Below are 25444 nucleotides of genomic sequence, written 5' to 3'. Positions count from 1 at the left end.
CCCCAGAAACAATGCTTTCCCTGTCGTTTCCCTCGGACACCTGTGGTAAATCTGCCATATTTTTGCAACATTATAAGGCATTTTACTTTGAATTCAGTGGCACGGAGAACGATGGACTGGAGTTCCAGCCTGCTGCTGACACATTTTCATCCCCGGCAAATGTTTTCATTGCCGACTTCACTCCAATGGATTCCATTTTGCTAGAATCATCAGTGCAATGCTGTGTTTTGATGCTGCCTCATCTGCAGCATGGTGGATTTAAAGCAGCACTAGGCCACTTCCCATGCTGGTGGCTCCAATTGGCAGTGAGAGGCAACTGTTGGAAAAATGTCAATTTAAATACCCAGACATCGTGTAACATGATTGCCAGTCAACTGCACACAATCTCAACTTAAATAGCCAGACATGGTATAACATGATGTCAGTAAACTGCACACAATCTCAACTTAAATAGCCAGACATGGTATAACATGATGTCAGTAAACTGCACACAATCTCAACTTAAATAGCCAGACATGGTATAACATGATGTCAGTAAACTGCACACAATCTCAACTTAAATAGCCAGACATGGTATAACATGATGTCAGTAAACTGCACACAATCTCAACTTAAATAGCCAGACATGGTATAACATGATGTCAGTAAACTGCACACAATCTCAACTTAAATAGCCAGACATGGTATAACATGATGTCAGTAAACTGCACACAATCTCAACTTAAATAGCCAGACATGGTATAACATGATGTCAGTAAACTGCACACAATCTCAACTTAAATAGCCAGACATGGTATAACATGATGTCAGTAAACTGCACACAATCTCAACTTAAATAGCCAGACATGGTATAACATGATGTCAGTAAACTGCACACAATCTCAACTTAAATAGCCAGACATGGTGTAACATGATGCAGGTAAACTGCACACAATCTCAACTTAAATAGCCAGACATGGTGTAACATGATGCAGCTAAACTGCACACAATCTCAACTTAAATAGCCAGACATGGTATAACATGATGTCAGTAAACTGCACACAATCTCAACTTAAATAGCCAGACATGGTGTAACATGATGCAAGTAAACTGCACACAATCTCAACTTAAATAGCCAGACATGGTGTAACATGATGCAAGTAAACTGCACACAATCTCAACTTAAATAGCCAGACATGGTGTAACATGATGTCAGTAAACTGCACACAATCTCAACTTAAATACCCAGACATGGTATAACATGATGCAGGTAAACTGCACACAACCTCAATTTAAATACCCAGACATGGTGTAACATGATGTCAGTAAACTGCACACAATCTCAACTTAAATAGCCAGACATGGTATAACATGATGTCAGTAAACTGCACACAATCTCAACTTAAATAGCCAGACATGGTATAACATGATGTCAGTAAACTGCACACAATCTCAACTTAAATAGCCAGACATGGTATAACATGATGTCAGTAAACTGCACACAATCTCAACTTAAATAGCCAGACATGGTGTAACATGATGTCAGTAAACTGCACACAATCTCAACTTAAATAGCCAGACATGCTATAACATGATGTCAGTAAACTGCACACAATCTCAACTTAAATAGCCAGACATGGTATAACATGATGTCAGTAAACTGCACACAATCTCAACTTAAATAGCCAGACATGGTGTAACATGATGCAGGTAAACTGCACACAATCTCAACTTAAATAGCCAGACATGGTGTAACATGATGCAGCTAAACTGCACACAATCTCAACTTAAATAGCCAGACATGGTATAACATGATGTCAGTAAACTGCACACAATCTCAACTTAAATAGCCAGACATGGTGTAACATGATGCAAGTAAACTGCACACAATCTCAACTTAAATAGCCAGACATGGTGTAACATGATGCAAGTAAACTGCACACAATCTCAACTTAAATAGCCAGACATGGTGTAACATGATGTCAGTAAACTGCACACAATCTCAACTTAAATACCCAGACATGGTATAACATGATGCAGGTAAACTGCACACAACCTCAATTTAAATACCCAGACATGGTGTAACATGATGTCAGTAAACTGCACACAATCTCAACTTAAATAGCCAGACATGGTGTAACATGATGTCAGTAAACTGCACACAATCTCAACTTAAATACCCAGACATGGTGTAACATGATGCAGGTAAACTGCACACAACCTCAATTTAAATACCCAGACATGGTGTAACATGATGTCAGTAAACTGCACACAATCTCAACTTAAATAGCCAGACATGGTGTAACATGATGTCAGTAAACTGCACACAATCTCAACTTAAATAGCCAGACATGGTGTAACATGATGCAGGTAAACTGCACACAACCTCAATTTAAATACCCAGACATGGTGTAACATGATGTCAGTAAACTGCACACAATCTCAACTTAAATAGCCAGACATGGTATAACATGATGTCAGTAAACTGCACACAATCTCAACTTAAATAGCCAGACATGGTGTAACATGATGCAGGTAAACTGCACACAATCTCAACTTAAATAGCCAGACATGGTGTAACATGATGTCAGTAAACTGCACACAATCTCAACTTAAATACCCAGACATGGTGTAACATGATGCAGGTAAACTGCACACAATCTCAACTTAAATAGCCAGACATGGTGTAACATGATGCAGGTAAACTGCACACAATCTCAACTTAAATAGCCAGACATGGTGTAACATGATGCAGGTAAACTGCACACAATCTCAACTTAAATACCCAGACATGGTGTAACATGATGCAGGTAAACTGCACACAATCTCAACTTAAATACCCAGACATGGTGTAACATGATGCAGGTAAACTGCACACAATGTCAACTTAAATAGCTTTTAGATTAAAATAGAATAGAAAACGTCACTACAGAGCAAAGCATTGTCTGTATCTTTCTACCAGATATAGTATATGCCAACACAACTATGAATATGCATTGGAAAGGGTCTGTATTCTCTAGAGAATCCATATGAACTCAACCAGTATTCTACTGTAGATATATCCAGACATGACGCAATGTCATATATACATACATGACAAAAATAAAATGTATCTGGTATCCTAGTAGTATAATACAGTATACAGTATGTCCTCACAATGTATATTGAGTGCATCTTTGAAAAACTCTGAATATGGTCCATATTCTCTAAATAATCTCAGATATCCAATCATAATATTTCTGGATTCTGTCCCTTTTCGCCCAGTGTAAGACCTCGATAGTATTAGTCACTGTGTGGATGGTGACCATTGAACTCTTGCCTTGTTGAACTCCAGCCAACCTGAAGGAGCTGATCTCCCAGACCATAACGAGCTGGGCCCAGGAGTCTCATATCCAGGACCCGGAGCTGGTCAGGGTGATGTTCAGCCTGCTGAGGCGGCAGTACGACGGCATCGGGGAGCTGCTGCGTGCCATGAGGAAGACCTACACCATCAGCGCCGCCTCCGTGCAGGACGCCATCAACCTGCTCGCCTCCCTGGGCCAGATCCGCTCTCTGCTGTCCGTACGCATGGGCAAGGAGGAAGAGAAACTCATGATCGACGGACTGGGGTGAGACCATATGTCAAAATAAAAGCAGCGATGTTTGTCCTTTTAAAGTTGCCAAAGGCCATAGTCGATCAAGGAAGTGTAAATGGTAGCAATAATGTGAAAATATTGTGACTGATATTATTTTTATGATACCTTTATTCCTTGTTAAGTCACTGTATTATCCGCATTGATTTCTGTGTCTATGTGCCTGCGGCAGATAGTATCTCATGTGCACAGTGTAGTGCCTCGTAAAGATGGGATGCACGTTATACCCTGACCTTCACAAGTCTCTTTCTTTGTGTTGCCAGTGACATCATGAACAACAAGGTTTTCTACCAGCACCCCAACCTGATGAGAGTGCTGGGCATGCACGAGACAGTCATGGAGGTCATGGTCAACGTGCTGGGGGGAGACAAGTCACAGGTAAGCGGCGCTGCATCTCAGCACACTTAGTCGGACTGTCAACAATGACAAGAGAGAGGTGGTGACTGGGGAGTGTAGAGGTACTACCACCGCGGAGACCCAGGTTCAATTCCCGGTAGCGGTGCTTCCACATTGGTCAGACATTCCTACAGTCACAATTGGCCACATCTGCGGGTGGGAAGCCGGTGGGGTATGAGTCCTGGTTGTTGCACTAGCACCTCTGGTCTGTCGGGGCTGCCCTTTTCGAGGGGGAGAGGAACTAGGGGCAATAGTGTGATCCTCCCACGCACTACATCCTGCCGGTGAAACCCCACGCTGTCAGGTGAAAAGAAGCGGCTGGCGACTGCACATGTATCGGAGGAAGCATGTGTTAAGCCGAGAACTACTTAAACTTAGGCTGTATAACCCGCGCCATAGTTCGAGAGAATTGTTTATCTGCCTGTCAGGTTGGCAGGGGTGTTCACTTCGGGCCGAAGCCGATATTTCATTTTCGAGCTTCTGTGTCGGTGTAATGTGCCAATGGAATCGTGCATCCCCATCTCTCTATTACAGCTAGATAGATGATGTTCTATGTCTGTGATGTTTCTTTCTGTATTGTATTATTGTTTTGTTGTTGTTTCATCTGTTTTTAATGTATTGAGTAACTTTTTCAATATGTGTGTGCTCAATGTGTATAAAATGGAAATAAAATGATTGAAAGAATGAAAGCCGAAAACACATACAGCCGATTAGTCGGCATCTGCGATCTGGGCCGTATTTTGCATATTTACGAGTTGTGAGTTGTGAGCGAAATGAAATGTGAGTTCACGTGACCGACTGGTTTACCAGGCTACTACTTTGCTTGCCATTGACACAATCCTGGAAAGTTTATTCTTAAATCTACAGTTTAGGTGACCAAACCAGGCAGGAAAATGAAAAGTTAAAACACACTCAATGAGAGTTTTTGTACACAAAGTCTAAAATCTGCTGACTAACACCGACATATTCAAACATATTCTCGATTAGAAGTAGCTATATTACGAAACCATTTAAGTGAGCGAAATGGTAGGCAAATGCTGCTTTGTTTCATGAATCAGGTCTCACGCAGGCGCATAACGAACATGCCATTGGCTGTCATCTTTGAGAAATTTTTGGCCCCGTTGACGCTAGTCCTTTCAAGTGTTTTCAGTGTATCAGCCCTCTTAGTCTACAACTCTCCCCAGATCATCAGAGGGGGTGGAGCAATGACATGGACAGGAGGGGGAATTGTCCAAGTATACAATTGAAAACAAAATGGGAGAACAATCTGGGGAAGGGTGTGAAGATACTAGAGGCCAAGCCATTGGTCTATTTACAGCTGATTTGAATTTTGGAAATTAAATCTCTCAGCTTTCAAAGTGTCCCTCCATGACTTTTCCAAGACCCAATTTGTTGTAACATTTTTAAAATCATGCAAGGATACTTTATGCATTTTTGCCCCTTGTTGAGTTGTTGGCATTTTCTTTGATCCTCAAACTCTACTGGCATTTCTAGTGTTGTTAATGATGGTCAGGTAAGCATGTAGTTTCTCCTCTGGCTGCCTCCCAGGTCAACCACTATTTAATGTTCTTGTGCATCCAGCCTCCTGCATTGTCATTAGGTCCTCCATCATGGTGCATGGTATGCTACCTAATATCCCCTATAGAGAAGATGATCCTATTACACCTTTGTGTTGGACATTTTCTCTTTTGGGAAGTATTTTGTTTTATTACCAGCACATGATTCACTAATAATAGTTTGATCCACAGCTTAATCATAGCAGCGAGGAGTTTGACGTCATCTGAAGTGCTGCTGCTTCCTCATGTGGCTCCATGTAAACGCAGGCTAATGTGTTGAGTTGACAGCCCACACAGCTGACACACTGAAAATTACAGTGCGGAGGAAACCTGAGCCATGCAAATTCAAAACCTTAAGTGTAGTGAATGAGTAAACAGAAATTAAAAGTTTACATATCTCCTCTTACCTGCCACATACTGTACATGGTCATTTATATACATGTATTATAAAAGAAAATAATTATTTTATTATTCAGTTCTTTGATTTATTTTCGCTCTTGATGCTGAACTGCTCTGGTAGTTCTGAAGTACCTACAGAAGCTACCGTACATTTTTTTTTGCTTGATAAGCCACTTGTAAAATTAATGTGTGACATTATGGATTTGCATGTGCTGCAGTCAGTACATAGAGAGTCTAAAGCCTAACTACAATAAGCCAAAAGCAACAACCCAATATGGAGAAAGAGCTTCTGGGAACTGGGTGTATGAGCAGGCATGAGAGGGGCGAGGAGGCCTCTGAAGCCTGGCCTTTTTGGGCAGTGCTGAAAGAAGCTGGAAGAGGTTGTGATTTAGTGTCATGCTGCGTGCCAACAGACAAGACAGACAGACAGGCCTCAGCGAGACAGTCAGGCCGTCATATCAGACCGTGACGATCTCATGTAGTCCCAGACATAAATTCCAGACTTGTTTACTGCCACTTGATATCTGTGGTTCACTTATAGTGGCCGTGTAAAGTGTCAGTAGCATAGCTTGTATGTGAGTGTAAAGTGTACAGTATGTCAGGTTTGCAATATTTACTGTCTGAATATCTGGTAATATTGCCTTGGTTATGACGTCTTATAATATTGCATCAAACCATCTGGGACAGTGTTGGGTTATGAATTTGTTAGTCAAGGCAATGCTCTGCTCATGATGCTCATCATGATTATGGCCCTTTGCAGGATGCTCAATGACTTACAAGGGTAAAATCTGATCACTGACATAAAACTCAGCAAGGCAAGTCAGCAGTGGAACACTAAACACTAGTTGGATTTTTGAAGGAACTGAGTGAATTTTAGTTTCCAAATTCCAGAGGAATATATTGTGAAAAAAACAAATACTTGAACTACAACTTGTCTAAAACTAACTAAAATAATGTAAAAAATACGGGTGAAATGTTTTCAGTGTCAATCTTTTTGTTTATCTGCAGTGGGAAACAGAAAGAATTTGGGGCAAATATTTCTGGGGTATTTTTTACACATTGAGAAATGTACATTTCAAAGTATGTAAAAGTATACATTTGAAAGTATTTATGATTTGTTGTTGCATATAAAATACACTTTTTAAACTTCTATTATTATACCTTAAAAAATTCCCATCGCTACCAAAAATACAAAAATTAGAACTGAAACGAAATAAAAAGTAAACTAAAACGACCAAACCCTACGGAAGACGAGAATGGCCATGTTTATTTATTTTTATTACCGTTTTATCATAATAATGACTTATTTCATTATCTCGATATAACAAAGTCAGTTTTCTCGTGATAACAACTTATTATTTCGTTATCTCGATATAACAATGTTAATTTTCTCATGTTTTTGTTTTCAGATGTGTTGCATTTGATTTAGCTCGTTTCAGATGTGTTGGCAAGCGAGACTTTTAGGCTATTGATTTGTAGGCTCCATTTTATTGAATGGTGTAAACGCTCCTTTTTGGATATAAACGTGTCCAAAACTAAGGAGATGTTGATTGATTTTAGAAAAAATTCCCCTCCCATTCCTCATTCCGTCATTAATGGACAAGCTGTTGAAGTCGTTCAGCAGTACAAGTATCTGGGGACAATCATCGACAACAAGCTTTCCTTTGAACCTCACACGGATGCTGTTTTTGCTAAAGCCCATCAGCGGATGTACTTTTATCGCAAGCTTAGAAGTTTTAATGTCGACACCACTTTTATGCGGATGTTTTATTCTTGTTTTATTGAGTCTGCTTTAACCTTCTCTTTTATTGCTTGGTTCAGGTCACTTACCCTGAGAAACAGGAACAGGTTATTAGGTATAGCTAAAATGTGCAGTAAAATTGCCGGCATTAACCTCAATGACCTCACCCAAGTGTACAAAGGCAGAACCACAAAGAAGGCCCAGTCCACCTTTGCTGACCACAGCCACCCCCTGTTCACTGAGTTCAGGTTGACCCTAGCCACCCCCTGTTCAGTGAGTTCAGGTTGACCCTAGCCACCCCCTGTTCAGTGAGTTCAGGTTGACCCTAACCACCCCCTGTTCAGTGAGTTCAGGTTGACCCTAGCCACCCCCTGTTCAGTGAGTTCAGGTTGACCCTAGCCACCCCCTGTTCAGTGAGTTCAGGTTGACCCTAGCCACCCCCTGTTCAGTGAGTTCAGGTTGACCCTAGCCACCCCCTGTTCAGTGAGTTCAGGTTGACCCTAGCCACCCCCCTGTTCAGTGAGTTCAGGTTGACCCTAGCCACCCCCCTGTTCAGTGAGTTCAGGTTGACCCTAGCCACCCCCTGTTCAGTGAGTTCAGGTTGCTTCCATCTGGTCGCAGATTTATTACGCTAAGATGCAGGACAACGAGGTTCAAAAATGTGTTTGTCCCTGCTGCTATTGGCCTTTTAAATAACATGTAATTCTGTTTGTTTGATTTTCCTTCTTCTTGTGTTTAATCTGTTTGTGTGTCAATTGTTAATGTGTACTTCTGGCTGTGCAACATATTGCCCTTCGGTGATAATAAAGTTTACTCAACTCAAATCCTCTTATTTCACTCATGGCATTCGTCCCCTAGAAAAATGTGTGACACTCAAGGCCAATTGGCCTTGCCCCTAAAATGACAAAATTCCAAGCCTGCAGACTCAACTTTGATGACTTGGACTCGGACTCAACTCAGGAAATGGGGACTTGACTCGGACTCTTCTTTGCTGACTCGGACTTGGACTCAGCCTCGAACACTGGGGACTCGAGACTCCACTTGGACTCGAGCTATAGTGACTTGACTAGAACACTGTGGGGCACACCTTGGGAAGCCAGGGACAGAAGGTCAGGATAACATCTGTGCTGTTTTGTTTGTTTGTTTGTGTTTGTTTCACACCATTTCACAAACAAAAACTGAGGCTCTGATTCATTTCGGTTTGTGTTTTCATGTCTCCCTCACAGGAGATCGCCTTCCCCAAAATGGTGGCCAGCTGCTGTCGGTTCTTATGCTACTTCTGTCGGATCAGCCGTCAGAACCAGAAGGCCATGTTCGACCACCTGGGCTACCTGCTGGACAACAGCAGTGTTGGGCTGGGTAAGCCAAACAAGAGGGGCTTGTCTCCTGGCAGTCACTGTCGAGCCATTGTAACTATTATTACACACATATCACTCAGAGAGGAAGCAGAGCAATTAGCAAGCCTCCACTTGTCCAGAAAGCAATTTATAGACAAGGACCGAAACAAGCTAAAATGTATTCCTTAATATTTTACTTTTTAAATTAACTGTGAGGAGGAAGTAGTGGGTCATCTTTAAACATAAAAAAAGATTAAGACTCATTTGTCCTACAAACCTATCTTGGAGGCAAGCAATAGCCTCTTTTACACAGCCTGTGAAAGCCGCGATCGTTGGGCATTGCGTGGCGACTCAAACTTCGAACACCATCGTGAAGTTTGCAGACGACACAGCGGTCGTGGGGCTGATCTCGGGTGGCGACGAGACGGCCTACAGAGAGGAGGTGGGGGCCCTGGAACAATGGTGCCAGGACAACCACCTCTCTCTGAACGTCTCCAAGACCAAGGAGATCATTGTAGACTACAGGAGGGGGGGGGGGCACACACCCCCCAATCACCATCAACGGCACAGTGGTGGAAAGGGTGGACAGCTTCAAGTACCTGGGAGTCAACATCCACCAGGACCTGACTTGGGCCGGCCACACCGCCACTGTTGTCAAAAAGGCCCAACAGCGAAAACATGGACTCAGGCGCCTGAAGAAATTTGGGCTAAGGCCAGAAATCCTCACGGACTTCTACAGAGGCACCATTGAAAGCCTGCTGACTGGCTGCTTCACCACCTGGTACGGGAACTGTACCACCATGGACCGCAGGGCGCTACGGAGAGTGAGACGCGCGGCCCAGCACGTAACAGGATGTGAGTTGCCAGATCTGCATGAACGGTATAAACAGCGGTGCCTCAGGAGGTCCCTGAAGATCATCAAAGACACAAACCATCCCCACAACAGCCTGTTCTCCCTGCTACCCTCAGGGAGAAGATACAGGGTTCCAAAAGCACGCACAAATCGCTTGAGGAACAGTTTCTTCCCGCAGGCCACGAGACTCCTTAACATACACAAATAGTGTAGTAGCCGTACTGTACCGTACTGAAGCTGCTACCATTACGTATGTCTAACGTTTAATTGTATGTTTAATAAGGAATATGCTATTTGCACCCGTATGTCAAATACGCCGAATTTAAAACGCAGAGTTTAATTGTATGTTTAATAAGGAATATGCTATTTGCACCTATATGTCAAATACGCTGAATTTAAAATGTTTAAGCACGGCTAAAGTATGCACAGGACATGTGCACCTATGTGCAGTGAATATGCCACTGTCTCTGACTTGTCTTATCACTATACTGCCTTATTGCTTGTTGTGTCTCTTGTTGTTTTTGCACTCATATGCCTACATTTGTACTATGTTGTAAACGGAGCCCACAGCACAAGAATTTCACACGTGATACTTGTACCATGGAGTGACAATAAAAATCTTGAATCTTGAATCTTGAATCATCGTTACGCCTCACCTCCTGTTTAAAAGTCACAAGGACGGAATGGTGTGACATTTTGTTACACCTTTCGTTCCGCCAGTGGACCTAGTATCAGCCCCGATAATGTTATTAAAAGCAGACTGCAGCTGTTTGTCACGCGGGTGTCCGCTTTCAGAACGGACTACTACTTGATTTTTAGGCTACTTGATGGGAATAATTTGCTTTACAAAAAACTGGAACCAAAGGTAAGAATTAGCTGTGATCCATATAGTCGATCAGACGAATATTGAAAGCTGCTCAATATCTCTTACAAGCACATAAGCACCTTATGTGGCGGCTGGTAGCACCACGTTAAAATGCTAAATGTCAAAGATTTATGTTTTTGTTTTTATTATTATTATTAATATTATTATTATTATTTTCTCTCTTCTTTTCCTGTGTCTGAGTTTGTTTGTTTGTCTTGTATGTTTATTGTTCTATAATTATTATTTTTTGTTTTGGTCCAAGTGAAATGTTATATGGTCTCTTCTAAATATAGCTGAATCGCTTGGTTTGACCAAGTCAAAGCATTTTACAAAATGCCTATGGAAAAATGAATTGCAGAAAATCCCTTGGTTCGTATGCCTAAGGGCGTAACTTTGGCACTCTATTTGAGTACTCATTTACAGCAGCCTAGCTACGGTCCATCTGATAGTCCTGATAAGAAGATGGATGCTGTTATTTAGGTAATGGGATGGTGCTGGGAGAGACTTGGCCTATGTTTTCTATGGCTAAATGTTTATATTCGATGCTTTACTAATTACTAATTGTCCCAAATGAACAATTCAAGAAGATTTATAGATAGATAGATTTATAACACATCTAGTGGAAAGACTCCTATCTTAATTGCTTTACAGTACTGTGAGCGCAATTATTTTGAGTATAGCTGGTCGATGGGAATGTAATCTCTCACTCTGGCAGTTTTTCTACACATACAGTACAGCTTTGAAGCTAGAAATGGCTACATAATCATGCTCATGGTAGCAGATAGGAGGCACGCTCCATTACAATCTCCATTAAAAAATATGTTTCCCTCTGAGCATTGTGTGTTTACACTCTGCTCCCCTTGTTTTAATTAAATATTGCTGGAGTAATGTGGCATTTTTGAAAGGATGTGACCGGTGCTCTTTGTTAAACGTGGGAATTCATAAGAATTGCAAGACGTTCCGCTCTGTTGGAAATTCTTACTTCAGCAAAAAAATATGCTGCAGAGATATATATAAGATAGATAGATAGATAGATAGATATAGATTTAGGATGAGAGATAGAGAGATAGAGAGAGAGAGAGAGACTGCCCCCTGTTGATTACGGTAGTATGGAAATGCAAAGTGCCTTTTATCTGTTGACAATTTCTCTGTCTCTGTGTGTGTGTGTGTGTGTGTGTGTGTGTGTGTGCACGCGTGCGTGTGTGTGTGTGTGTGTGTGTGTGTGTATAGCCTCTGAGGCGATGCGGGGCTCCACCCCCTTGGACGTGGCAGCCTCTTCAGTGATGGACAACAACGGGCTGGCTCTGGCCCTGGAGGAGCCCGACCTGGAGAAGGTTAGCTACTTCAGCATGGAATCAAACATGTCCTGGCTGCAGGGAGAAACAACTGATGTCGAGCTAAATTAGGCATAATTGCACCATCAATTGGCCTTAAAACGGCTTTGCTCTGCATAAAAACTTTTCATCTCACAGCATTTTTTGTTTTATTATATCATAAAATAAAGTGCACAAATAACTAGTGGGATGAGAATCGTAAATTTTTATTGATATTGATACCATTTTCGAGACTGCTTAACGATCCGAGTCTTTATCGATAACATTATCGATACTTTTCTATTATTTGGTGGAAAGATGAGATGACAATAAATTCTTAACAGAACTGGTATTGCTTTTATAGACGGTTTTAACTTGACAACAAAAACATTCTAAATTGAACCCCAGCTCACTTCCTGTTGCAGTGTTTGCTATGGGCAGGAAAAAAGGAAAAAAGAGAAGCAGAGCAAGACTGACAATTCCGTGAACGTCTATTGCTTAACTTTGACTCTGACTGTTTGATTTCTGAACAGAATGAAATTTGTCTAGCCTGGTGAGGCAATTTAATTCTTTGTTTAGTTAACAGCGGTTGGCAGGAAATTCAATTGCATTCAAAAACTTTATTCGATGTATGTTTGTACACCAGTGATTTGAGATAAATGACATGACTCTCGCCTCTCGAGACATGATGTTACCTTATAAGACCAGCTCGTCTTGATAGCAGCTCAGACCTTATTGATTTTCAGGTTTTGAGAAATTATCGATCGATTCCTATCGATACTGGGTCTCGGATCCCCATCCCTACAAATAACATGTATTTGGCAAGGTATAGGCACTAATTGTATTATCTCCATCGGTAGAAATCTGCGCTTGGAACAGTTGGTTTGTAAAATAGGCATAGCTGCATTGTGAAATTGGCAAAACAAATTGAAGTCAAACAACTTGAAACGTGCTGAGGAAACTATAAGCAGGGATGAAATGTGCTGAGGAAACTATAAGCAGGTATGGGAAAAACAGGGAATTAAAAGCCAGTGTGCATTAAATGAATCTGACGGTGCACGGCAACTTAAGGCACAATCATGGGACTGGGTCCAGGTGTCCAGAAGCAACCTGTTGTCAAAACCCATAAAACCCTGGGAAGTCATTTTTGCTCAAATGCTGGTCAATATGTCATTTTAGAAGTATTTACAGTGTTTTAGAGTACTTGAAACAGTCTGGACCGCAGTGTAATCAGCAGACTTCTTTGCATCACTAATAACTCACATTATTTCTTATTAGAACTTCTCTCCATAGACTTATGGTGGAAATAATAGGAATAGAAAATTGATGGCACAGCAGTTTTCCCTATGAAAAATGAAGTATGTTTTTGTGCAAGTTGAATGAGCCAGCTCAGCAAATGCTTTGAAGCCGTCAATGTTACTGACACTGACAGGCCAAAGACAGAGTGGGCCATTATAATACCCAGGAGAGGAGCAGAGCTGTATCTGTTTGGTCTGTGATTTAACGTGTGTGTGTGTGTGTGTGTGTGTGTGTGTGTGTGTGTGTGTGTGTGTGTGTGTGCGCGCGTGCGCGTGTGCGTGCGTGCGCGTGTGCGTGCGTGCGCGTGTGCGTGCGTGCGTGTGTGTGTGTGCGTGCGTAGGTGGTGACATACCTGGCAGCCTGTGGTCTGCAGAACTGTGCCATTCTGGTTGCCAAGGGTTACCCAGACCTGGGCTGGAACCCCATAGAGGGAGAGCGCTACCTCTCCTTCCTGAGATTCGCTGTCTTCAGCAACGGTACAGTATATACTGTAGTGTGGCAGAGCCCTATGCAGTGCATGTAGATTATGTACTGTAGTGTGGCAAGATATTTCACCCAGAGAGTCCCAGACGAGTCCACAAACGCACACAAATTCTTCTCATGCTTTAAGGTTTAAATTTAGAGTTATTAAGTTGACTATCTCAAATATTATTTGGAGTTTCAATAGATTATAGAATTATCTTAGTAGCCTAGGTTTTTGCATAGCTACTTACATGCTTTTCAAATTATTTTTTTGTTTGTGGGACAGCAGTTTGCACCAAACTGGTAGGATGGCGCTGTCATTGGCTGAAACATGTTGATGGCTGTGGTTGTGTAGGGAAACTCCCAGTTGTGAATGAATGCTAAATGTGTGTCTATGTGTGTGTTGCATGCATGTATCAGGTGAGAGCGTGGAGGAGAACTCCAACCTGGTGGTGAAGCTGCTGATCAGGCGTCCGGAGTGTTTCGGCCCCGCCCTGAGGGGGGAGGGGGGGCAGGGGCTGCTGGCTGCCATGGAGGAGGCCATCAAGATCTCTGAAGACCCTGCCCTGGACCTGCCCGCTGGAGGCCTAGGGTACTAGGGACGGATACACACCACTTTCTCTTCCATGATTTTATAGTTGTTATTGTTTTTTAAGGGTGGAAATAGCATTTAGCATTTAGAAATCATATTCATTAAATTATTTTAGTGTTTGCAGCTCTTTAACAGACGGTGACCTATAAAATGGTATGGGGAACTTAGATCCACACCATGGAATAATATGTCCCAGTTGCCAAGAGATTAGTATGCTGTACTTTCAATATGACGCAATGTCATTCTTAAAGGGTAACTAAACCCTAAAACACATTCAGCTTTAAACCAATGTATATGGCTTTTGATGTGTGTGGCTGAAGGATTCTGGGCAAAATCTCAACATTTGAGAATAAACTAACTGTAAACACTGTATAATTTCGTCTACTGTTACATCACGACGAACCCCCCCTTTCCCACCCATGTGATCAGAGCTAACTACCTTGGCGGAACTGATTAATGGCCCTCACGAGGACTCGCCATCATTCGGTTACACTATCTTGTCAGCATGGTGGCTAAATAACACTCCAAATTTAAGCGAAACTTTGGCAAGGGGGAAAAAAACATTTTCCAAGGGGTCCTCTTTTTCACAGCCTAATGTTGGCACGCTCGTGCCTGTGTGCATGTGTGTCCGTTTTGTACCAGTAGTCTTATGATGTTATTTAGCCTTTCTGATAGTATTGCATGGTTAAATCTGCAACATTTATTTTATGGGGACAATTTTTTTAATATCCGCAGTGGAAGTGGTTCCTGGGAAATTTGGTTTGGTACATACCCCTGGTCTATATAGCTCTCCTAAAACTAACTATAAGAAAAAAAGAAGAAAAAACGTTCAAGTGACAGACAGTGACGTGCATTTCGCTCTGTGTCAGGTCTGGTGAAGAAGAGGGGGAGGTGATCCATATGAGCAACGCCATCATGTCCTTCTACTCTGCCCTCATTGATCTGCTGGGGCGCTGCGCCCCAGAGATGCATGTGAGTCATTCATAACAATAACAACATGAGCCCAAGTATGACATACTGCATTATAGACCTGCAAACAAGGGCATAGCCAGACTTGGTTCAAGATTCAAGATTCAAGATTCTTATTGTCACTCCGTAGTACAAGTATCACGTGTGAAATTCTTGTGCTGTGGACTCCGTTTACAACATAAATATAACAGGGCATAACGACGTTCAGGACTAAGCACTAAGATATACAAGATAATGCTTGCCTTTGCACTTTCACAGGGCATAAGATATGGCCCTAAGAGTTTTTGCACCTTTGTGGAATGATCCACTTCCATTAGAATTTTAATGGAGACTTTAGAGTGCTGCATCATTCCATATCCTTAATCTAACAAAATACTTTTAGCCCCATTGTCATGATAATATTAACATTTGAAGCTCAGTTCAAACATCTGCACAGCTCCACATGTCAAACTATTTTCCAGACAGGTGAATATTGAATGATATACAGTGTATAAATACATGAGAGAATGCAGAGGAGGTGGTTTGCTGTTGAATTGTTATACAGTATTACGACCTGTGACTTAACGATGTCAGGTCAACTTGACATTTCAAAATGAATGAAAAAGGATGATGACAAGTTTGAAGTTGGTGGATCAGATTGTGTAAGCACTTCAGGTGGAACAGTCAAAGAGCATGGAAACCGATGCGTCAGTGGGCTATCTTAGGACTGCAGCAATGTCTGTTATCAGAAAATGTACCTTTGGTCATGGAAAAATGTCACCACAACAGGAACTCCTATAGTGACGCAAATTAAATCATGTTTAACGAGTTCTGCCTGCGTCTCTTACAGCTCATTAACAAGGGTAAAGGCGAGGCGCTGCGTATCCGAGCCATCCTGCGCTCCCTGGTCCCCACCACAGACCTGGTGGGTGTCATCAGCATCCCCCTCAGAACACCTACCATCAATAAAGGTACGCTCCAGCCAGGGTTGGTGTTGGTTAAAGGATGGCTTTACCGATTATCAACCCACTTTGTATCATTATAATGTCGTTAATATAAGCTAAGCAGATGGGCAGTGTTTACCTTCACTATACGTTTTCCAAGGAGAAATCCACCTCTGTTTGTCCGGCTTGCAGAAACTCCGCCCCTGCCAACCGGTGATGTATAAAGTACTCGGAAGCCATACTTGAGTAAAAGTATTAGTCAATTTGCATTGGACCAAACTAGTGGGTGGAATCTGCTGCCTTTCTCTTTTTTATATCAAGCAACAGGGCGTTTTGCCAGAAATCTGGGGGGGTGTTAGTCCCCCGTTAAGTACTGTACTTAAGTATTAATACTTTGCTACATTACACCACTGCCGCCAGCTGCAAGTCATTAAGGCTCATTAAGGCTGTCAATGTGATTCTCCGTGGATGTACGCATACTTAAAAAATACAAATAAACAACAGCAGCTGCCCTGGAAGCTGAATCGACAGCACTCAGAGCAGATTCTGCGTCTCGAGCAAAGCTTCCGCAGTCCCGTTGTGACGTAAAATGCGTCACAATGGAGCGTTTTGCCAGAGGAGGAAATGGGAGATCTCCGTGAGCAAAACATATAGCGAAGGTAACCACTTCCCATCTGCTTATATTAACGACATTATAATAATACAAAGTGGGTTGATAATCACTAAAGCCATCCTTTTAATAAAGCTACGACCAGCGTTGGTGTTGGTAAATAAAGGTACGGTCCAGGTACGGTATAGTTTGATAAAAATGGCAAATAAAATTGAAGCTGTTCTTTCCTCCTCTAATCTGGCTCCTCCTCAGATGGCTCTGTGACTGAACCGGACATGAATGCCAGCTTCTGTCCGGACCACAAGGCCCCCATGGTGCTGTTCCTGGACCGCGTGTACGGCATCGAGGACCAGAGCTTCCTGCTGCATTTGCTGGAGGTGGGCTTCCTGCCTGACCTCCGAGCCTCGGCGTCTCTGGACACGGTGAGCGAGAGAGGAACTAATCCATCAACAAGCATTCGCCTCATTGCCAGCTTACCTAGCGAGCCTCGTGCCTCCAAAGGAGTGAGTTAGGCCCTCAAAGCCACCTGTTAACAGCTGTTACATGTCCTCCATACATCTTGTACCATTTTATATCAACTGTCTACAGCAGTGGTTCTCAACCTGTGGAACGAATACCACTGGTGGTACGAGGGGCTCCCTCCCTCTCATACTTTTATATGTAGACTCTACAGTATGTATATTCCTATAAAGGGATTTTTAAGTTCACGTCAATATGTAACCATCAGCCCACCCAATCTTTCCTATTGATCTTTCCATACAAGGTTTGAGCTTTATGACACTGCTAACATGTGCTGGATGTGTGAAATTTAACATTATTAAAATATTAAACATTTTTAAAGTAACACACGTGTACTTTTACTTGAGTACTTTTAAATAGGCTACTTTTTTACTCTTACTTGAGTAATTTCCTGGACTAGTACTTTTACTTGTACTTGTGTTAATTTTCACTAAACAGTACTTGAGTAGGATTTGTCAGTACTCTTTCCACCTCTGTTGGTAATAATTTAAATGCAAACAGTGACGCCTGGTGTCCGGTTTGCTCATCAGGGAGGATGAACAAAGACACGAACACGAACAGCGATGGCTCAGCACTTCCATCAGAACAAAGCCTTGTCACAACCGAGTTTTCTGCAGCATGAAAGTCGTCTTTGATCAAATTATCTGCTGTTTAGGAAGACTAAACCTGTCATCCACTTCTCCTCTAAATGAGACCATGTGGACTGTGGAGTCGATGCAATGCGATCCATGGAATTTACTTAAAAGTTGCTATATCAATGCTCACTTCTTTGCCATCAGGGCAAAGACAGTCGGATAAAAAGCTGCTTTTCCAGTCTTGTCTCGTCTCCAGGAGTATAATATTCCCTGCTGGGGCAATGACACCGTCACAATGGGACCACTGTAATTACTCCACCATTATCTCCCGAGGAAATATAATGACCGTCCACATAAAATGACAAGTAATTCAGCTGACATTGAGATAAATTGTACCGCAATGTCAGCTGAAGTAGTTTCAGGAGTCAAACTAGACGAATGTGACATCGTTTTCCTGTGTCAGATGGGCTCACAGTCTCTCGCATAAATGTGCCGTGAACATTGTCGAATTTGTCAACGTATCCTAACCAATCACTAGAGACCCACAACATATCCTAACCAATTACTAGAAACCAACAACGTATCCTAACCAATCACTAGAGACCAACAACATATCCTAACCAATTACTAGAAACCAACAACGTATCCTAACCAATCACTAGAGACCAACAACATATCCTAACCAATCACTAGAGACCAACAACGTGTCCTAACAAATCACTAGAGACCAACAATGTATCCTAACCAATCACTAGAGACCAACAACATGTCCTAACAAATCACTAGTGTTAAAAATCCCAAGCTGATTTTCTGGACTTCATTTACCATAATGCATCACTCCCTCACCTGTTCCTCTTGCACCTCACCCAGCTGCTCACAATTACCTAATTAAGTCAGTTTCACCCCCAGTTGAGAGTTGGCTTGCCAACATTTCTGCAGCACCTTTTTTGAGCATAGTCTCCCCAACCTTTGAAGAGCTTTGATGCCCACCAAATCTTGAAGTTCATGGAAGCCACTCACTTACCTGTGAGAAACCTTTACCACTCACTTACCTGTGAGAAACCTTTCCCCACTCACTTACCTGTGAGAAACCTTTGCAGTGAATGTATGACCCTGGCTCAAAGACATTAGTTACCTTAGTGGATGCATTAAATGTAAGCCCATTATACCTGTTTATTGCCAAGTTTAGTTATAGCTATAGTGGGCATGTAGCAATGCATTAATCCTTGTTTGTGTTGTCTGTTATGCAGAAAAAGCATCCATTCCATTCATCCATTTCATCCATCCATTCATCCATTCCATTCATCAATTTCATTCATCCATTCCATTCATCCATTCCATCCATCCAACCTACTGCCAAATAAATGGTTAAACGGCCCTTGGATCCTTGTGTTTTAATGTGCACACCAGTCAGAGGCTCTCTGATCCACACAGTTTCCCATAACCATCATCTTTGAAACAGTCAATTATTCCAACAATCATACAGTCTTTTTCAACTAGAGACCGACAATGTATCCTAACCAATCACTAGAGACCAACAACATATCCTAACCAATGCTAAAAACACCTCCCCTCTGAATAAATGCCTTCAAAGCAGAGTGCTAGTTTGGATTTCAAAGTAATTTGTACTTTTAATCGATTTAGAACAGCCTTGATAGCAGCATCGATTTCATCTATAGGTTGCCAGTGCGCATCCTGGTGTGCAGCTTGCTTGACATCGGTGTTACTTACTCCCGCCCGTTTCATGGTTTATTGGCGCTGATTGGCTAATCGTTAGTCCCCTCAGCACTCATTGGACAGAATGTTTTTTTCCCCCAACATAAGAAATCGCTGTTGCATGTCACAATGCCAGACCAGAAACAGCCAACTCGGTGGACTGGGCGGATTGGAAGGTCTGGACGGGTCTGGACCAGGCATCTCCTAATCTTGACATGTGGAAGAGCGTACGCTGTGAGTTGGATCTCTGGCCCTCAGCTAACCCTCATGTTGTTCTCCCACAGGAGGTGCTGAGCACCACGGAGACGGCCTTGGCCCTGAATAGGTACATCGGCTCAGCCCTGCTGCCTCTGCTGACCCGCTGTGCCGCTCTGTTTGCCAACACAGAGCACTACACGGCACTGGTGGACTCCACCCTGCAGACCATCTACAGGCTGTCCAAAGGCCGCTCACTCACCAAGGCCCAGAGAGACGCCATTGAGGAGTGTCTGCTGGCTGTCTGCAAGTACGCCGCCCCCACCCCCGTGCAAGCTAGCACCACGCTCACTGACAGGATTAAGGGGGGGGGGGAGACGTTACACTGGCTGCAATTCCAAATAATGCTACAGTCAAATGGCTTTAGTACAACATATTACACAGCACTCTGTTCCACTTCACTCTTGCATGTAATGTACAGTAGGTCTATTCACTATTCCTTGAGAAACCAGTCAAATTGCAACCTTTTGGGAACAATATCTGCTTCATCAAGCTTATATACCAAATTGCATTAGGGTTAATTTAACAAAACACTTGATTTAATTTAAATAAATTAAAAACATAGGACATGCTGTATTTGACTTGTGGCCCTTTAAATATTATTGTACATAGGTGCTTTTACTTTTCTAATTACATAGGTGCTCACCCTAATTTAATAGCACAAGGGATAGTTATGTCACTTTATTGGTGAAATGTTCTGTGTTTGAATCTGCTATTGCTCTAACTGTTCCCTGTTTTTGCATTAACGCAATAGTATTGTTGTCTTGTTGTTAATGTTTGTACCCGTTCCTCCTGTATTTCTGTTTTAAACCAATACCATCCTTGTTTGCAGGCATCTGCGCCCCTCTATGATGCAGCAGCTGCTCAGGCGGCTGGTGTTCGACGTCCCCATGCTCAGCGAGTACTGCCAGATGCCCCTCCGGGTGAGGCGCCGGACACACATGTTTGTCATTATTCTGTTGATTTATGAGTCGGAGGAGTTGCCACGGAATCAGTGACACCTCCTAGTTCACAACCTATCCGTCCTCCTCACTACTCGTGCACCAGACAGCTTTTCTTACACGGCTGAAATGCTGAGAGGATCTCTGCCGCCTCCCCCGAGCGTTTCATGAACACTTGATGTTTGGCATCACAAATCATCCCTCCCAATAGTCGACGATTCGTTCAAAGGAGCCTGATTCGACTGCCAATCTCACAGTCGAGTCTGGTTATGAAACAAGGATCATTCCAACGGGGGTGCTGAATGTCTGATTTGACATATAATTACTTGGTTTCTCCCAATAGATCGTGATATATAGCCTCACACATGGTAAGAGTCATAAGAATGTATCATAAACAATAAAATAAAATAGAAGTTACTTAGCCTATGTACAGTAGAGTGTCAGGGGTGTCACGGTACGTGTATTGCTCCCGTGACCTCACAGTATGGGCGATTGGGCGTCATGGTTCGGTGCATGGAGCTACACGACAAATACGTCGAATCCAGAAGGTGGTGGTAAAGCACCTAAACGCTGTTTGAACGCCATAAACAACACAGAAGAAGACACACCAAAACAACACAAGAATCCACGTTCACGAAATGGAACGTTTTGTGGAGAGGAAACATTACCGCGGGTCGCTCCAGCGTGTTTACAAGCCGTATGTCGCTTCCATGCTACTTCACAAAACCACAACAATATCGAAGCGTCCAGCTGCTCCCCCTTTACCGTCGTCAAAAAAGCGAGTGCAGAGTAGTATTCTAATTACTTTTATGACTCAGGCAATAAGCCGTTTTGCAAATTCTGTCAACATCAAGCCAACGAGGTAAGCTTGCTAATGTAACGTTACGTAACACTGACAAAGCTGTTAACTTGTAAACAAGCAACTTACATCGTGTAAGATCACAAGCAAGATGCGGTGAAGAAGAGGGGATGACTCCTTGTCATGTTCCAACAATCCGTTATGATGACCGAACGAACGTAATCATTATGGTAAACAAAACTCGCCTCCACTTGGTAAAGTGAAACCCACCCCTCCCCTGCGAGTTGTCAGACAGCGGGGGAGGGGTGTAGTAGGGCACGAATGAGGGGTCCACGTGCACGCCCTTATTTTTTTTCTAGTCTGGATTTTTGGCATCTGAAGCAAATCTGAAGCTGAATGCTTATGCTGATGTGTTTCTCTGACCCCTAGCTGCTGGCCAACCACTATGAGCAAAACTGGAAGTACTACTGCCTACCGTCCGGACAGGGCCTCATGGGCCTGGCGTCTGAGGAGGAGCTCCTTCTCACCAAGAAACTCTTCTGGGGAATCTTCGATTCCCTTTCTCATAAGGTACAGCTGCAAACCAAGCCCCTTTCTCATAAGGTACAGCCGCAAACCAAGTTCCTTTCTCATAAGGTCCAGTCGCAAACCAAGTCCCTTTCTCATAAGGTACAGGCCCAAACCAAGTCCCTTTCTTATAAGGTACAGCCGCAACCCAAGTCCCTTTCTCATAAGGTCCAGTCGCAAACCAAGTCCGTTTCTCATAAGGTACAGGCCCAAACTAAGTCCCTTTCTCATAAGGTACAGGCCCAAACCAAGTCCCTTTCTCATAAGGTACAGGCCCAAACCAAGTCCCTTTCTCATAAGGTCCAGTCGCAAACCAAGTCCGTTTCTCATAAGGTACAGGCCCAAACTAAGTCCCTTTCTCATAAGGTACCGGCCCAAACCAAGTCCCTTTCTCATAAGGTACAGGCCCAAACCAAGTCCCTTTCTCATAAGGTCCAGTCGCAAACCAAGTCCCTTTCTCATAAGGTACAGGCCCAAACCAAGTCCCTTTCTTATAAGGTACAGGCCCAAACCAAGTCCCTTTCTCATAAGGTACAGACCCAAACCAAGTCCCTTTCTCATAAGGTACAGGCCCAAACCAAGTCCCTTTCTCATAAGGTACAGGCCCAAACCAAGTCCCTTTCTCATAAGGTCCAGTCGCAAATCAAGTCCCTTTCTCATAAGGTCCAGTCGCAAACCAAGTCCCTTTCTCATAAGGTACAGGCCCAAACCAAGTCCCTTTCTCATAAGGTACAGCCGCAAACCAAGTCCCAGATTATTGAATTAAGATGAGCCCACGGTGTGTGAATGGACCACACTGCCAGATATCTGTGCTCTCACCCAGTGAGACAAAGAATTATTTTTCATTTCTGAAAGCTGTAATACCCCACTGCTTGCTTTCTCTCTCTCTCTCTCTCTCTCTCTCTCTCTCTCTCTCTCTCTCTCTCTCTCGTCATGTACATGGCCCCCACTCATTTATCAGCCTGTGACAGAGAGCCGCTGGCTGCAGACTTTCTCTGCTGTCTGTCGCTCTCTCATTCTCCCTTGATGATCTTTTTCCTTCCACTCCGCTCCATCTCTCCATCTCACAGTCAAGCAGACGTGTCCTCTTTTGACTCTGCACAGTCATGAAGACGTTGTGGAGGAAATTGTGGGAAAGCCAGTTTGTAACTTGTCCCTCCCGCTGATTGGTTCTATCTGTCTCTCTTGTAGAAGTACGACGCCGACCTTTTCAAACTGGCCATGCCGTGCCTGTGTGCCATCGCCGGGGCCTTGCCTCCAGACTTTGTGGACCCCAATCCTGGTGCCACACTGGAGAGTCAGGCATCAGTGGATGCACAGGGCAACTTTGACCCCAAACCCACTAACACTGCCAAGTGAGTGTTACCTATTTCTATATAGTTTTAGTGAGATTAAAAAGCAGAATAGAATTTAATTGAACATCTAAGACCGATACTGTTTATGGGTTTGTCAACATATCCCAAACTTTTATACAAACTCAGCACATCAGGGTCGTCCATCTTGTCTATGCGATTTGATTACATATTGATTCTATAATCAATTCAATGCTGGTTGCGTATGGGAAGCCCTGAATTAATTGATTGCCACATTTTGATTTGATTCCACATAAGTAAACATGAAAATAATTGCAATGTATTGACATTGAAAATTTACAAATTTAAATATATTGCCCCAAAATATTGACTATCTACAGGCTTAATCCTAAAAGTCAGATGAACAATATTCTGAATGTTGGATATATTTACACACTGTATTTTGTTGAAGATTTTTTCCCCCAATAGATAACAAAATGACAACACCATTATGCATTTAAATGCATCAACTCTCCATCTTTCCAGCATCTCCCTTCCTGAAAAACTTGAATCCGTTGCTAACAAATATGCAGAGCATTCCCATGACAAATGGTCCTCAGAGAAGGTTAGTCAATACGCATGTGATTTCTATTGAGTTCTCCTGAGTCATATTAATAACAAATGGCAAGAAGTGTGCAGTAGCATTGCTAGCTAGTCAGCTGTACCCTGCAAGTACCTGGATGTTCTATGTGCATCTACAGTATATCTGTAATATTATTCTACCTACATTGTCCATGGGATGATGAAGTGTGGTGTCTGTTGTTGCAGGTATCAGCAGGTTGGAAACTGGGAGATGGTGTGGATGAGCAGGCCAAAACTCATCCACTGTTGAAGCCTTACAAAGCTCTGAGTGAGAAGGTACATGTGTTCTGCTGCATGGGGGATGCATGGGGAGTATATATATTTGAATGTTAGATTGGAGTTTGTCGTCGTAAAAAAAAAATCTTAGAAAAGAAAAAAATCCTCCGATCTGCCCTTGGCAAGTTCATCACTGACGGAGTCGGTAGCAGAATCAGGGTTCCAAGTCCCGGGGAGCCGGGGGCGACTGAGCTCCATTGTCAGACACCTGGCCTTCCCTGTCAGATACCTGGCCTCCCTGGCAATACAAGTTTACCGTAAATGTGGTTGCTAAAACTTCCAAGCCACCTATTAATTTTCTATATTATCAATTGTTCAAATGTTATCTTTATTCTGTATATTCTTGTTACTGTTGTGTTAGCTAGAATCAGCTAGACATACTTTCTGTGAAGCCCTCTGAGACATGCTTGTGAATTAGGGCTATATAAATAAACTTGACTTGACTTGACCACCATTCTCTCATTCATTTCAAATAGAAGTTGTACTCAGCACTTAATTTAGCAAAAGAATATAACATTTTGCCAGTCTCTCTCCATTGAAAGATAATCAAGTAGCAGTTTTGGTTTACACTGGTTACATTGTGTTGGACAATGAGTTCAGTTGACTGTCAAACTTCTTATCAGTTAAGTAGCTGTGTGTGTGTGTGTGTGTGTGTGTGTGTGTGTGTGTGTGTGTGTGTGTGTGTGTGTATATATATATATATGTATGTGTGCACCTGTGCGCGCGTGTGTGTGTTTCATACACATTTGCGTGTTCAATGTGTAGGAGAGAGAAACGTACCGCTGGCCAGTGAAGGAGTCACTGAAGAGCATGCTGGCTATGGGCTGGAATATTGAGAGGACCAAAGAGGGAGAAGCCATGTCCCAGCAACGAGAGACTGAGAAACAGCGCAAGGTTTCTGACTCTCAGGTAACATGCTAGTTTTTCTGCTATATG

At 42.8% G+C, this 25444-nt stretch overlaps 1 protein-coding gene across 1 annotated transcript in view; it reads left to right on the top strand.

The window, feature by feature from the left end:
- ryr3 (ryanodine receptor 3) overlaps nt 1–25444 on the top strand; it is a gene marked incomplete at its 5' end in the record, with an annotated part of 215243 nt that overhangs the window by 126302 nt on the left and 63497 nt on the right. Inside the window, 16 exons of the mRNA XM_083643307.1 lie at nt 3314–3587; nt 3875–3989; nt 8930–9062; nt 11989–12092; nt 13711–13846; nt 14253–14424; nt 15294–15396; nt 16223–16343; nt 17179–17348; nt 20021–20241; nt 20824–20914; nt 22161–22301; nt 23490–23653; nt 24137–24215; nt 24419–24508; nt 25274–25417. Coding sequence (XP_083499433.1) covers nt 3314–3587; nt 3875–3989; nt 8930–9062; nt 11989–12092; nt 13711–13846; nt 14253–14424; nt 15294–15396; nt 16223–16343; nt 17179–17348; nt 20021–20241; nt 20824–20914; nt 22161–22301; nt 23490–23653; nt 24137–24215; nt 24419–24508; nt 25274–25417 — 2258 coding nt within the window. The remainder of the gene's footprint in view (nt 1–3313; nt 3588–3874; nt 3990–8929; nt 9063–11988; nt 12093–13710; nt 13847–14252; nt 14425–15293; nt 15397–16222; nt 16344–17178; nt 17349–20020; nt 20242–20823; nt 20915–22160; nt 22302–23489; nt 23654–24136; nt 24216–24418; nt 24509–25273; nt 25418–25444) is intronic.

Source organism: Poromitra crassiceps, assembly GCF_964638095.1.
Source record: "Poromitra crassiceps genome assembly, chromosome: 9".
Taxonomy (NCBI): domain Eukaryota; kingdom Metazoa; phylum Chordata; class Actinopteri; order Beryciformes; family Melamphaidae; genus Poromitra; species Poromitra crassiceps.
This window is presented reverse-complemented; position numbering and strand designations above follow the sequence as displayed.